Genomic DNA, 15,773 nt, shown 5'->3' with positions numbered 1-15,773 from the left:
TCTACTTGCCACATGTAAGCTGAGCATTTAGTCTGATTCCTGGAAGGGGTAGTGGTCGTGCCTGCTTTGCATAGTTTGGTGAAATGTCCAACGCAGCCATCTCTGCTACGCTCTGATCCCCAGGCTAGGCACCCGCTGTGATGTGGCACTATACCTCTGCAATATTCGCAGGACCTTGAGGTGGGACGGCGGAGTGATTCTGTCTCTCCCTTGGCTGCAAGTCTGCGGTCGGCTGGCCAGGACTAACTCGCCCAGGGCGGCATTTCATGACAGCTTGCACCTCCTGGAAGTCGAGGGTCTAGAATGCTGGTCCCAACTTCCCAGCTCTTCTGTCAATTCATGTAAGAGCCCAGCTCCAGGATGCGCTGCAGTGGAATCCCAGGTTCCCTCAGGATTTGGCGCAGTAGTTTGTTCAAGTGGCTGCCTTGAATTATCTGCACCCTCACCTCATTAGTCTCATCTGCCAGAGCACACGTGGATGCCATCTTTGGTAGTTGCATGGAATGCATCAGTCTGCTCCACGGTTACTTGCTGCGCTTGTCGTAGCTAGAATCACTCCAAATCGTCATTCACTTGTGGGTTGAAATAATCAGTCAGGGCACTTTTAGCGCTGTCATGGGAATCTTCATTCATGGGAAGAGTTTTGAAAATGGTGTGTACTCCCGGACCTGTGCAGTAGAGCAGCGCAGACTTTTTCCATCTGTCATTGTCGAAATCGTCACTCGTATCAAAGTAGTGTTCCTATCTTTCTGTCCAGGTGGCACATTTGTGCCCAGACGTGGATGGTGTTCCCTGAGCATCAAATTCTTCAATGGGCCTTGGTTCATTATCAGGCACCCAAACGCCCAGAGAGAAGAGGCACACACCCCGCATGGATCTCCAGTGCCTCTGGAGTCTGCGCACTCCTGACTCTGCCTTTATTAATCATGGTGGCGCTTCCTGGCGTCATCGCGTGATTGGCTGCGTGCATGCTGCTTGGTGCACAGCCCTCGTTCCATTCAGAGCCGCACATACATGTAGAGCACTTACACTGCGTACTTCTGATAGATCCATGACATAGTCCATTAGTCCCGGTGAAAATGTCCTCTCCATTCTTCTGGGGTACCTTCTTTCCCTTACTGAGTGATCCTGCTGTTCTCGGTTATTTACTTCGGGATGTATGTCCCTATTGCTTTTCTCTGGCCATTGCCTCAATGGGTACGACCCTTTCCTCTGTTGGCCTTATTATCTCTTCTTCTGCCCGTGTGTGTATTGTACTGTTTGCCAGGACCTGCTTAAATCAACTACAATTTCATGTTACAGTTTCACCCTGCCGGCATGCTGTGACCATCGATCCCTTGCGGCCCATGGCAAGGCCTCGTGTGATGGATCGGTTTTCTGATAGCATTTTCTATTCTTCAACACAGCTTCATCCCCCACCTATAGTTAGGATGGCAGCAGACTTCTTCTTGCTGACTCAATGTCATGGTTAAGTGTTTGCCAACCTGGGCTGAATCATGCTCAGTTATCACAGACCTGATTTTCCTTTGAAGCAGTGCATCTGCAGGAAATATCCCATTGGCAATATGTGGAGTTTTCCTGTATGCCATTAAAAGCACGGTCAGGGCTCTCTCCATTGGCATGCCTTCTTCTGCCGCAATACATAAACTCTTATTTAAAGTCTACATAAATCTTTCTGAACCTCTGTTGACTCTGGGCCATTCTTCTGTGTCGTACTCCATAGATGTCCATGAGCTCTTTGAATGCAGCACTTTGTAAGAGGTCACCGTTATCAGAGCAAACTGTGGTTGGCCATGAGCTGCAAATACCTCTTCAATCACAGGCAGCACCTTCTCGGCCGTGACAGAGTCGACAAATCTCACCACTGGATATCTCGAGAATTCATCCAGAATTACAAGAAAGTGACGGTTCTGCTGAATGGTGCCAAAATCCATACTCAACATTTGCCATGTGTAGGGCGCCCTAGTCACAGATTCCATTGGGGGAGGTTTTTGCATGGTGCTCGTTGCTTGGCAGCATCAGTAGTTAGTTACTATGTCGTCAACCTTTTTCTCCATCTGTGGAAACCACACCTTTTCTTGCAGCCTGGCTTTAGTTTCATTTGCACCCTGGTGGCATGAATGGGCCAGCTTAATCACCTTTTGAATCAGCTCTGGAGCAATCACAATATGGGTACCCATAGCAGAGATTCTTCGGCTCCCCACAGAAAGCTCAGAACAAACCTTCCATAGGTCCTCCGTGAATTCTTGTGTGTCTTGTGTATAATGACTTATATCCGCCAGCATCGACCCCCACTGACCACCTCAAATTGCTTCACCACCTTTTGCATGCCATGATGTCTAGCAGTGGCCTCTGCGATATCTTGCAGGACTATTTAATTCAGCATGGCACATGTGTTCATGTTCACCACATCCCCAGCATCGCTCTCCACATCTGTGGAACCATCCATCTTCTTGAGCCGATGGCCCAACAAGTAATCAGCTGGGTTGCTAGCCCCTGCTTCATTCTTCAGAATCACTCTGTAATCCTGCAACTGTAGCATCCAACTTTCCAATCACACAGGTGGACAGAGTGCTGAACCCTGTAATGTTGGCAGGAGAGGCTTGTGATCGGTGGCAACCGGGATTGACTTCCCAAACACATAAAGATGAAAGTGCCAGCAACCCCACAACACTGCTAGAGCTTCCCACTCTATCGGTGACTACCTCCTCTCGGTTGGAGTTAGAGCTTTGCTGGCAAAAGGAATGGGATGACACACACCACCGGTATCCACAAATGCAACAGCCCTGCCCCTAGCCCCACAAGGCTGGCATTGAACAGAACCTCAGAGTGTTTTATTGGATCAAAGAATGCATCGTTCTGTTCTCCGAGCCTTAGCATTCTCAAATGCTTTAGAAGTCGTAGAATTCAATTCTCACTCCGTGTCCTTGCAAATCAGGTTTCTCAAAGACTCTGCAATGGTGGACATGTTTGGGACAAAACACCTACAAATGTTTATCATACCGAGAAAACTTTGGACCTCTGCTGGGGAATTTTGTGGTACAAATGTGTTTATGTATAGCACTTTCTGAGGGTCTGCCAATATGCCAGTGTCCTGAAGGACAAAGAAGTGTACTTTCTTTTTTCAGAAACAAGCACTTGCTTTGATGAAGGTTAAGAAGTTTTTGGCATAGCCTGTGGAACACTGCCTCCAGTCACTGTAGAGGATCCTTCTCAGTTTTTGAGAACATTAGTATGGGCCTGATCACGACTTTGGCGGTAACGCCGGTGGTATTACCACCAGCGGTATTAGCCCTACTGCCGAACTCCCCGGCGCTAATAGCGCCGGATCATGAGTTCGGTGGTAATGTAATTCCCCATTGAGCCCATTCGGGAATGTCCCATTCCCCATTGGGCTCAATGGGGAAAATTTGCGCTCTTACTGCCGGCGGATTTACCACCGGCGGTAATAGCGTGAATTTTCGGCAGATTTCCCCCAGCCAAGAGCTGGGGCCAAATCCGCCGAAGTCCTGATTTGGCGGACCCTTAAATCCGGCGGTAATAGCGCGACCGCTGGATTTAAGGGTTACCGCCAAAGTCGTGTTGAGGCCCTATCTCATCAATCATGTTCATAATGCCTTCCTCGATGGATAGTGCTCCTCTTACTGTGTGCTGAAGCACGTTTGCCGCTGAAGAAAAGCCGGAACTCAACCGCTTGTATCTGAATAAGCCCCCATGAGACAAGAACGTCATTATCGAGTGTGATTCTTTGTGTAGAGGTATCTGATGGTACCCGGACCGAGTCCTATCGCAGTAAACACTCTAGCCTCTTGGAGGTCTGCCAGAATGTCATCAAGCGTTGGGGTCGGGTCTCGTTCTCTTCGAATTGCATGACTTGGTAGCCTCATATCTACACTGATGCGGACCTCCCCCGGTTGTTTTGACTTTGTAGCAATGAAAATGGGAGAAACACATGTGGTAGGTTCATCTAATCTTTCGATATTGTCCTCTTTTTCCAGCCTGGCTAACTCTTGCTCCACTTTTTCTTCTAAGTGGAATGGAATTCATCGATGTCGCATGGTGACTAGCTGTATGGTGGCGTCAATGTGCAGATGTACCTCTTGCCCTCGAAAGCATCCGACACCTTGAAACAGATCGTTGAACACTGCTGCCAGGCCTTCTATGTCAGTTTCACAAACGTTGAATGCGAAATGCACCAAACCTAGATCTTCTGCTGTACTGCAGCTCAGGAGTGTGTCAGTCACTTTCACAATGACACACAACGTGGCTGACGTCGATGTGCTATAATGTACCACCTGTGTGTGGAAGGCTCCTTCTAGTGGTAGAGGACGCTTTCCTCCATAAGTAAAGATGCACATTTTGGGTACTGCTAATTTAGGTTTCGGCTTCAGTCTTTTTAAATTGGCCTGAGAGCATCATATTAACTGAATTGCCTGTGCCTCTCAGACAAAGCACACTTGAGGACAAGATTGTGACTGTGCATTGTTGCTGCCTTTTCTTACTACCTGTTCCACAGGAGATTGCAATGATAAAGAAAACGGTCCCTGCATCAATAATGTCTGCAAAGCTTCCTTCTGGGTCTGGAGGTTCCTTAGATACCACTGCAACCCTGGTTGGGGACCCTCGTGGCACTGCAGGCAGTTTTTGAAATGATCAGGGAGGCCACACTGCCCTGCATATTCTCGCAAAGTGGTTTAACTTCCCACATTGGCAACCCGTTGGTGGGCACCTTTGGTTATGTGGTGAAACTCCTCCATATTGTTCACCCAGAGATTGCTTTGGGCGTACCTGTCATTGTTGAGCACTGGCGTGCGTTTTCTATCTACCCTTGCCACAGGTACTTTTCCGGTTGCTTGCCTTGACTGCATGCACTTCTTCTACTGTCAGGCTCTTCATGGCATCCTCAATATGGGTGGACCCGGACACCAGCTCCTGGGCCCTGCTCGGTTCCTTGATTCTTAGTAGAGGCAATCCACGCTTTAAGTATATGTTTCCTCAGTTGTGAGGGGTAGCATTTTTTTATTACTTAACCTCTGATCTGACCTCATCAGGAAATGTGCATGTTGATGCAAGATGCCTCAAACATGTGTAGAAAGCATCCAGCAACTCTGTTGTGCCTTGTTGCGCTTGACGTGGCAGAAATCTCTATTGGTCCATGTTTACCATCAGCGTGAAATAATTTGGTAATGTGAACTTGTGCTGGAATATGATCCATTCCCTTGAGGGAGTGTCTTAAACAGCCTAGGAACTTCACTCCCAGCATAGAAGAGCAACATGTATTTCTTGGTGGCATCATTACCTACTCCCGCTGAAGCAGAGAACATGTACAATCCCTCGCATCGCTCTGCCCGTATTGGACCTAAGGTCGCTGGACATCCTGTGACGTCGAATTCGGGAACTGGGTCGCTGTGAAATCTCTGTGTTATGGCAGAGGAACAGTGTGCATCCCACTGGCCCCTGCTGTTGCCATGGAGTGGCAGACGATGAATCTGCATCGTCCTCTTCGCCCTTGCTCGGTTCCACTCTTCTATCTTTTGGCATCCTAATCTGTGGCACACCGTCAGTGTCACACGAGCAATTTGAATGTACAAAGCTGCTTACACCGGTGGTTAGAGTTCCCTGGCTATATGCTTTTTCAGGCAACTCCTTTGAAGTACTTTCACCTTTGAGTGAAAAGTATCAGCCAAATGGCACAGTTAATCTCAGATCCACAGCTTCACTCCTCACCCACATACATTTAGATTAGCCAACTGCTACTTCAGTATTATGAGCTGGGACGTCTCCTGTGCATGGGAGTCTTCTTTGCTTTACAAGCTGCCAACAAACTCCAGTAGCTTGTGTCTGTTACTTTTCTTCCCAGGTGATCATTGCCTCAGGCACCGGTGGCGCACCAACTATGGCATCATCGGCCTATGTAAGCAGATACTTCTGCTCCTTGTTCTGTGTCACGCGCACTCCACTGTGCCTATCACGACACCGCTTCCGCCTCGGTGGATACAGTGTGTTTATCAGCCGATCAGTGGCGTGGGATTGGTGGAACCACTGCAGAGGCTTAGACAGGGTAGGGCATGAGCGGGCAAGGCCCACCCAAAATCTGTAAATGCCACTCAGCATCACTGTGTGGGCATTTATAGATGTTAATGTCACTGTGGTGGGCCCAACTAGATTAGATTCAGGCCCCACTTGTTAGACAATCCTGACTACGCCTCTGCACCACAGTGGCAGTAGCTCCGTCCTCGTCACCAGTTGTTGGGTAGGGGCACGCCAGAAGACAGCATACAAGTAATACACTGACTCGATGTATTAGTGTTACTCAATGGCCATGTCACACTGAGGAAATGGCCTTTTATTAGGGGTCACATCCGCCCCACATTCCATAACGTGACTGGGGTATGTTACAACAGGCGGCATCTTGGAGGAAGCTACATGTCTTTATACTGAAAATGTTATATTGAAACACACATATATTGAGTATTTTATAACGAGAACCTGTATACCGAATGCATTTTCTTTGCTTTTTGTTTGGGGGGGAGGGTCCCCCAAACCTATGTTTACTGCCCCTAAAAACCCACCCAAAACATTTCAACAAAAAATGTAACCCTTTACCCCACCCAAAAATACATTCGGTATACAGGTTTTGATTATAAAGTACTCGATATATGTGTGCTTCAATATACCATTTTCGATATAAAGACTGCATACCGAACATAACTAGTGGAAAATTGACCTAGATTAAGGGCAGAGCTGTGGAATTCTCAAAAAATAACACTGTAATGATATTTAAAGTAAAATAAAAGATTAGAAACACATCCCCTACAACATGCTTCAAAATGTTTCACCACCAAAAAGCTATCAGCCCATCTTTACAAAGAGGCACGTTTAAAAACCTCCTTCACTTTGCCTTAGCTGAAAGCAGGCCATTTTGCGGGCAGGAAAAAGGAGCGCAGAACGAAATTATGCAACACCTTGTCCTCGGAGTGGTCCCTGGCCCTTTTTTAGGTTTGGCTCATAGGTGTCACAGAAGAACACCTAATGCGGTGAAACTATTTAGCATGCAAGTGCAGGTGGGGGAGATGAATATGAGACAGATCATGTCACATCTCCACTCACAGACAAGACGCTAACTGGCTACCCATCCGAGAAAGAATCACTCTACGCACCCTGGCCATCACATACAAATGCCTAACTAACACTGCCCCTAAATACCTGGTAGATAAAGTCTGCATCCACCAACCCGCACGCTCTACCAGATCTTCTCAGTCCCTCAGACTAGTGGTTCCTAGATTCAATCTTAAATCAGCAGGAGGAGCCAGTTTTCCAGTACAAGCAGCCAAACGCTGGAACTCCTTACCCATACCCATCAGACGCGATCCCTCTTTTCTCACTTTCAAAGCCAACACAAAAAAATCATCATAATAGCATTTACTACCCTGTTGCACTTCATACCTGCATATTATTGTTTGACCCATTTGTAACCAGGGTCCATTTGTTGTTGATAATATGTTCTGACTACCGTTATCCATGTCTGTAACCCCAAGTTTTTCAAGCACCCAGTTACTCCAGAGTTTGGTGCGCGATACAAATAAATACAAAAAAAAAAATACAGGATACACAGCCTGCAGCTGTTGCGTGCATATCGACATTAGATTGGCCATGTTGAAATGGAGACTTTGCCAGCCTAACCCAGTTGGAGCTTCTCTATCATGAATCATCAAACTCATCACGTTATTTGAAATGTATCCATCTTAGTAGGCAACATTGAACAAGGCATAGATATACTATCTGGGCATAATACAATCAGCCATTACTGTACTAACTGGAAATAGCTGATCCTGGCTGTTCTTATCTAACTGGAGATAAAAGAATATGGCCTTTTCCTTCCTTAAGTCCCAGTTCTAAGAACCAGGTGCATCAACCTGCTTGGTTTACAGGTTTCTTGTTTCACAGTTAGCCCGACTCGCTTAATGGTAGTGAAGGCAAAACCTTCAGAAGAAACAAGAGGGTTCAAAGGTACAGTACAGAACGACAAAAGACTCACCATAAGAGAAGGTCAAAATATATTCATTCTATGAAAGAGTTGTACAATGAAGAGTACTACACAATTGCAGATAAGTAGATAACTTTCAAAATAGTGTATTTAAGAAAAGAGACCCAAAAGGGACCCGACGTGTTAGAAATCTCTTTTAACGTGCATCAGCACCCTTGGATAGACACACAGGCCCCTTTAGTTCCCAATCCCCCTCAACTGCAATACACATTTATTTCCGTTAAAATAAAGCGCAACTGTGATTGTCTGGGCGATTCCCATTGCTGTTCAAACGTCCAGTGTTCACCTATGGGCAAAGATACACAGTCTGCAAACAGAGGCCTCCAAACGAAAGCAGCAGAAACAAGACCTAGAAGAGGATGAGGGGACCCCACTGAAGAAACCCCGTCACCCACCGAGAGATTCCTCAAGGTCATCTGAGAGATTGCAAAGTGGAGCTCTAATGTCAGCAACTACTGTCCTAGGTATTTGTGTGACCCTAACAAGGTGCTGAACTGTACTTTTGTCTTGTGTGTTGTGTAGGTCCCACCATCACAGTGGGTCATATGAAGTAACGTGAGCCTGGTGGATATGTCCGGTTCTGAGACATTCATGTGGTGAGAGTGCTGAATGTATTTGTGCTGTCGGCTCCAGTGGTTGGCTTTTCAATAAAAAGATGGAAACAAAAACACTAGGTTCTGATTAAGAGTTTGCAGGTACCACCAAACTAATGTACTGCTACCCCATGCAGTATTCATGCAGTAACATGGAGGTTCCGCATGATTTAGCGTCATGTGGTCTCCTCCAGTATTTCCCATTTTGAAGTCCCAGTTGACTCCATTGGGGTCACGCAGTATTATTCCAGGTGCTATTACCCTACCGGTAATACCACACGCGGAAACGCTTTTGTGTGGAGGAAATTTCCTTCAGATAAAAATCAGGTGGATTTGTTCTATGTTTTGCTCATCCTATATTAGTGTGAATCAGTAAAACATCTGGTATTTGGAAATAATGCATGTTTTACCATTACTGCCAATCTCGTAATCAGGCCCATGTGTGTATGAATCGTATCCCGTTGTTTTGCCGACTGATTTTGGAGTAATTTTAAACGGCTAAATTACTACCAAAAAAACCTCATCTAAATATATAGGGGGGAAAGGGTTAAAAGGGGTGGAGAGTGGGTTGGTGTAGGAGTTCGAACAATGGGAAAAGGGGGACTTGGGAGGAGGGACCTCCCCGCTCCAAAATAACAAATACAAATTCGACAGTTTTTTTCAGTCATGTCGACGTTATAAATTGCTTCGAAAAAAAAAAACGTAGAACCGTATACATTGTTTAACTCAACACCTCATTCCATTAGATCATGTATTGTTAACGTGTGGTATTTGTTATTCACAGGCCTTGAACCTGCACTGACATCGCTGATGAACAGTAAAGGACTGCATTTCTTCGAAATAAAAAATCCAGAAATTATAACGAAAGAGGCAAGTAACGAGGCGCTTTTTCAAAGTATATATCGATGATGTGGACTGAACCATGAGCTGGAATTAACGCTTGTTCTCTCTTCCCCAGGGATACCTGATCATCCAACTGGACTTTGAGTTTCCACACCATTTGCTTGTTGATTTTCTTAAACAAACTTTATAGGACAAAGCCTTTGAAACGACTGATCGTGATAGCGGGACTGAGTGCTTGAGCTTGTAGCGCCCTTGGGGCGGGGGTGGACTGTCCTGTAGGTAACTCTGGAGATTTCCTGGTAGGCCTCTACACCCTGGGCCTCTTTTGTATTTTATTTTCCAAATGTTCTCTTATGAAAAGGGCTTGCTGATGTGGGGCCACTTTGAACATTTTTTCCAGGGCCTCTTTTGGTTCCCAGTCAATCCCTGCCTTTGGGGCTCAGTGGAGTGTTGGCATGGATTGCAGAGATATGTGTGCGACCTGAAGGTCACCGGTCCAAATCCCGGTAGTTAGACTCAACCTTTCATCCTTATGAGGTTGGTAAAATGAGTACCATTGGATTGGACAGTGTTCACTACTGAGAGCAAAGTGCTTGAACATCAGTGATGAAACACCTCATAAGCAACTGCTTTTTAAGCTACACACAGCCACACCTGCACATATCCTCTTAATTGGTTTGTTCCAGCTCCAGCAACCTAAACCCAGCTTTATGAAGACGATTCACCAAAGGCCAGCCTCAGATGAGTTTTTAGAGACATTTATTATCTTTGTTGTAAAGCGTTAATTCAATAATAAAATGTGACACAGTTTTCAAGAAGTATTACAGCCTACTTTTTATGAAATAATTGGTCTTTAATAACAAGTGCAAGAAAACATTTACATTTCACAATAATCCTATCAGCTAGTCATGATAGCACACGTCTCTGATTACAATATAAATGGATAGTTCTAACATGAGACATTCTTTCAATGCTCTCTGCCGCCACTGTCAACCTTATGAACATGGGGCCTGCCAAGCAACTTAGAGAAGAAGCATCCCTGCTCCTTGTTAAGCCCCATCACTAGCCCGTGGGCCCATCTCCACTGAAGACCCATCCCATTCCAAGACTCAACCCAACCTGAGGCCCAACCTTGACTTGGGGACCACCCTGCCCTGAGACTTATCCCTACTCCAAGGCCAACCCTCACTGCCATCCAAGACCTATCTCTGCGACAAAACCCATTTCCACAGCAAAGTATATTCCTGCCCTGCAGCCCAACCCTATTCTATTGCATATCCCCACTGTGAGGCACAACCCTGACTCAAGGCCCATCCCCAACCCAAGTACCATCTCTGCCCCAAAGCCCATTCCTGCTCCGAATCCCATCCATGCTTCCACCTGTAAAATACAATCCGGGCCATTGTTGCTGCAATGCTGGGGAGTATTTGGGAACTCGGAAGCCATCCCCTTCCTTCCTACTGTAACCAAGAGCAACCGAGCGAGTGCTACACCCAAAGGACCATTTACCCAGAGGGAAGTTGGCAAGCAAAACAAGGGAAGGTCCAGAGTAGGTTCCACACAGCATCCCTGGTTGAGGCAACAGAAAGTATGCATAAGCATTTGGAGGATTTAGTGTCTAAATCCAATGCAAACCTAGATTTTGAAGACTAGCCCGTGACATACCTGCCCCTTCCAAATGTCCTGTTGTCAAGGCAGGAAACACCCTGAAGTCTCAGGAAAACCTGCGGTATAATAATCTCTAGTAACATATGTTAGACGTATGTAGGTAGCCAGAAGGCTGCAGGCACCAGCTGAAGGTGAGCTGAGATGAAAGAGAGAGAAGGGAAGGCCAGAGCCCAGGCACAGATAGCCCAGGAAGTGTGCTACCAGGCCGAGGAGAAAGCAAGGAATGCCAGGAATAAGATGGCCACCGCAACCGAAGGAGTGATCGTCCAGGGAGAGAGAAGGAGAGTAGCGAGAGCCACAAAATGTAACAGAGACAGGGCGGCAAACGTGTAAGACGAGGTGTAAGAAGGAGCGATAGTGATAGAAGCAGGGGAGTGACAGACTGATTCAGAGAATAGCTCAAGAGTGGGAGAGGAATGTCAAAGACCAAAATCAAAAAGCCACATAAAGAAATTGAGGGAGTGGTAAGGAACAACTAAGATTCACTGAAGAACATTGCCAAGCAAATTTGTCAAGGTCAGTCCCATCCAATCGCGTTCTTCTTGTTTATGCTAGATGTAATCTGGGGCCATCTTGGAATGGTGTTCACATAATCATCTAATACCTAATATGGCGTTAATCCCCTGTTCCAGTGGCTGGTTCAAAGCCTTGCACAACCTCACTAACAGGGCCGCTGAAACTGGTTGTCATGATCACTGCTTCCAAGGAGCTAGGACCAGCCCAACGTCCTTGGAAGCAGGCCCCTAACCTTCATCCTAGGCACCAGCCGGTCCCCACTGGGACCTTTTGGACCTTGTCCTGGCGCCGGTGGCACCAGGCTCATCAAAGTCACTGGTCCCGGCACTGGAAGCGCCGGGCTCATAATTTGTATAAAGATGCTTGGGTGGACTTACCTGCAGCAGACCATGCTGCTTACTTACCAGCCACATAGAAATCCTCTGTGAGCCGGGACTACTTTCTTACCTGGGTGGGGCAAGCTCCACTCCCTGGATACAACACTGGAACTCTTCTGTAACAGGAACTCTTTTCTTACTAGGGCGAGTCCGTGGAGGAAGACGCCTCATCACTCCAAGGCTATTTAAACCACACCCGATTGATGAAACGTGCTTCGCGTTATTCTGCATCTGCAGCAGACCGCTCACCGTGTCTGTTCCAGTTTTCTTCTTTCCGATCCTGAACCTGCAAGAACAAACACTTACCATTCCTGTATCCAGCCTTCAGTAGCACCTGCAAAGACAAGAAACAACAGGTTAGCACGGCAACCTTCTCGCGCAGCGTTTTCCTTACCTGGATCCATCGGCAGCTACCATCTCTTCACGCTGCTCCTCCGCCTGCACTCCGGGAATTCCGGTTTTCTTCAACGCTGCAATCCTGCACCTGAAAGACAAAAGAAGAGACATTAGACAGGTATTTTACTCACGCGCCATCGCGCCGCCACCATAGGGCGCCTGCAAATACTCCGGCCTTTACTTACGCATTTCCAAGCGCGTCAATTCAAGACTCTGGCTCGAACTTCGGCTTTCTTCACACCATCTTCTACCTCAAGAGCCCTGCAGGACAAATAGAAAAAGCATTATACAGAGCCCTGTTCCACATTAACGTGCCCACGCACCTAAAGACTGTAAGGACTTAAAAGGTGTCCGGAAACTCACCGCTCGTGCAGTTAACGACGGTAGCAATCCTCTGATGTCAAGAGGCCTACGTTTCATCCAGTGAAGGAACTGGCAACGGCACCCTGCACCAGGCCCAGATGGAGAGTCCAGCATTCACCTATCTAAGGTGAGCACGTTGACCTTGGGGCTCCACGGAAAAGCGAGGAAGGGAAAGGGAGAGAGATACCCGACAACCCCAGATCATTAACCCCATATTCTTTCACCTGCAGATATCTCTCTCTTCGAGTTAGACACACAGTAAGAAGAGGCTCAGCCCCGGAAGCCAATCGAGTCCTGCACTTCACTTTTCGAGTCACAGACACCATCCTGCCAAGACCGGCGCCTCCGTGGGAATCAGGTGAGCGTTACAGAACGCGAAGCCCACCGCAAAACTCCTACCCAGGCGCAATGGAAACCTCGGATACTGATCAATTGGCCCAGTTGCTTGGGGAACTAAGAGCAGAAGTACATGCAGCTCGTCAGGAAACAAACGCTCTAAAAAGAGAGCTGATAATATCCAAGGAGCGAACAGAGGACCTCGCTAGACAATTGCTACTAACACAAGCAGGACAAACACCTTTGCCCGCCCCAGGAGGAAATTATCCTTCAGCATCTTCCTCAAATCCAGTGCAAATCAATCTACCCGGTAATGTGCCCTTGGCTCCGCCCGAACGCTTTTCTGGTGACCCAAAGAGATTTGCAGTGTTCATTAACCAGTGCCGCCTACACTTCTTATGTAGACCAGCTGCCTTCCCAACAGATCAGGCCAAGGTGGCTTTTGTGCTTTCTTATCTCAGTGGCAGTGCCGCAGATTGGTCGATCCCTTTAGTCACTCAGGATGAACCGGTTCTTCATGATTTCCAGGCCTTCCAGTCCAGCATGGAGAAACTGTTCGCAAGACATGCACAAGGGCTGGCCTTGGACAATGAACTCCTTTCGTTACGACAGGGTAATCAAGACCTCTTGACTTACATTGCCTCATTCAACAGACTTATAGTGGAAACTCAATGGCCTGAGGATAAAAGGATAACGCTTTTCTACAGAGGCCTGCGTGGAGAGCTCAAGGATGTGTTAGCTCAAGTTGTGAATCCTCCACAAGAATGCTCAGACTATATTGACTTAGTTGTTCAATTGGACCACAGATTACAGAACAGAAAGGCTGATCGTTCCAAATTTGATACCCGAGTGTTTTCTAAACCGCAGACCTCTACTAGGGGAGCTGACACCGTGGAACCCATGCAAATAGGGGGCATGAAAGGACCTTTAACCCAAAAAGAGCGAGAAAGGAGAAGACAGCTGCAATTATGTCTCTATTGCGGAAACTCGGGGCACTTTCTTCGAGACTGTCCAGTGAAACCAGCTAAGAAGGCTGTAGGAGCCGCAGATACCTGTACCACAAATTCGGAGCAGGGAAACGACCTAGCCCGACAAGTGTAGAGGTCCTCTTGCCGAGCGTTAAAATCTGTTCCATGACCTCGCATTTCGTGGTGCCTATGGTCCTCATTAGCCCTGAACGTCCGGATCGTTTGTATGCAATTGAAGCTTACATCGACAGCGGAGCAATCGGTAATTATGTGGACCGTGAAATGGTATCAAGGATGAATCTACCTCTTGTCCCTAAGGCAGTAAAAGACGTCATTACTACAGTGGATGGCACGGAGATAGCCTCCGGACCAGTAACTCACGCCACCCAAGAAGTGACGTTAGTGAGCCAAGAGGGACACCGGGAGAAAATCGTGTTCGATGTGATCAAGGCCCCTCAGTTCCAGATCATTCTGGGAATTCCTTGGTTAGAGAAGCACAATCCTCAGATCGATTGGCGAACAAAGACGGTTCAGTTTCCAGAATGTATCTCCACTTGTTATCCTCGGCCTGATGTTTCACTGGCGGCAATCTCTTCTGAGGTTCCCAAACTACCTCCCGAATACCAGAAATTCCTAGACGTCTTTCGGAAGGACCAAGCTAACACCCTGCCTCCTCATAGGTCGTACGACTGTCAAATAGATCTGATACCCGGAACAACTCCTCCTTGCAGTAGGATTTATGCCCTCACCGAGCCAGAGAATCTTCACCTCAGACAATATCTGGACCAATACCTAGCTAACGGATTTATCCGTCCTTCAAAATCTCCAGCTTCCTCGGCTTTGTTCTTCGTTCCGAAAAAGGAAGGAGACCTTAGGACTTGTATAGATTACCGCTCCCTGAATCAAATCACTGTTAAAAACACATACCCGTTACCTTTGATCCCTGAACTCCTGGACCAAGTCAAAGACGCATGTATATATACAAAGTTGGATCTCAGAGGAGCCTACCACTTGGTACGAATAAAAGAGGGCGATGAATGGAAGACGACCTTCCGCACCAAGTATGGGCTGTTTGAATATCAAGTTATGCCCTTTGGACTATGCAACGCTCCTGCCGCCTTCCAGTATTTTATGAATGATGTCCTTAGAGAACTCATAGATGTGTGTGTTGTTGTCTACATTGATGACATCCTCGTCTATTCATCATCTGAAGAGGAACATCAGAAGCACGTTAAAGAGGTCCTCGAGAGATTACGTCAACATAACCTCTTTGCTAAGCTTGAAAAATGCGTTTTCAACGTAACTGAAGTTGAGTTCCTGGGATTCATATTGTCACCAAACGGAGTCCATATGGATTCAAAGTAAGTCGATGCAATCATCAAGTGGCCTTCACCAACCTCTATAAAAGGAGTTCAAAGCATGTTAGGCTTCGCTAACTTTTACCGCAGGTTCATTCCTGAATTCTCTCGAATAGTCCAGCCCATCACCGCTCTATTAAAGAAAAACAAACGTTTTGAGTGGTCTACCGAGGCGGAACAAGCTTTTCAGGACTTGAAAGCTAAATTCATCTCTGCACCTGTTCTGAAACACCCTCGCCCAGAACTCCCCTACATCGTAGAAACAGATGCTTCTAGCCTTGCTATGGGGGCAGTTTTATCACAAAGAG

The 15,773-nt window shown here is 46.9% G+C and overlaps 1 protein-coding gene across 1 annotated transcript in view; it reads left to right on the top strand.

Moving 5' to 3' along the window:
• Positions 1-10,304, top strand: part of LOC138449643 (cholesteryl ester transfer protein-like) — a 204,189-nt gene extending 193,885 nt beyond the window's left edge. Inside the window, exons 15-16 of the mRNA XM_069604785.1 lie at positions 9,425-9,510; positions 9,599-10,304. Coding sequence (XP_069460886.1) covers positions 9,425-9,510; positions 9,599-9,673 — 161 coding nt within the window. The 3' untranslated portion in view covers positions 9,674-10,304. The remainder of the gene's footprint in view (positions 1-9,424; positions 9,511-9,598) is intronic.
• The last annotated feature ends 5,469 nt before the right edge of the window (positions 10,305-15,773 follow it).

This window comes from Ambystoma mexicanum, chromosome 1p, assembly GCF_040938575.1.
Source record: "Ambystoma mexicanum isolate Mex_15411 chromosome 1p, UKY_AmexF1_1, whole genome shotgun sequence".
NCBI lineage: Eukaryota > Metazoa > Chordata > Amphibia > Caudata > Ambystomatidae > Ambystoma > Ambystoma mexicanum.
This window is presented reverse-complemented; position numbering and strand designations above follow the sequence as displayed.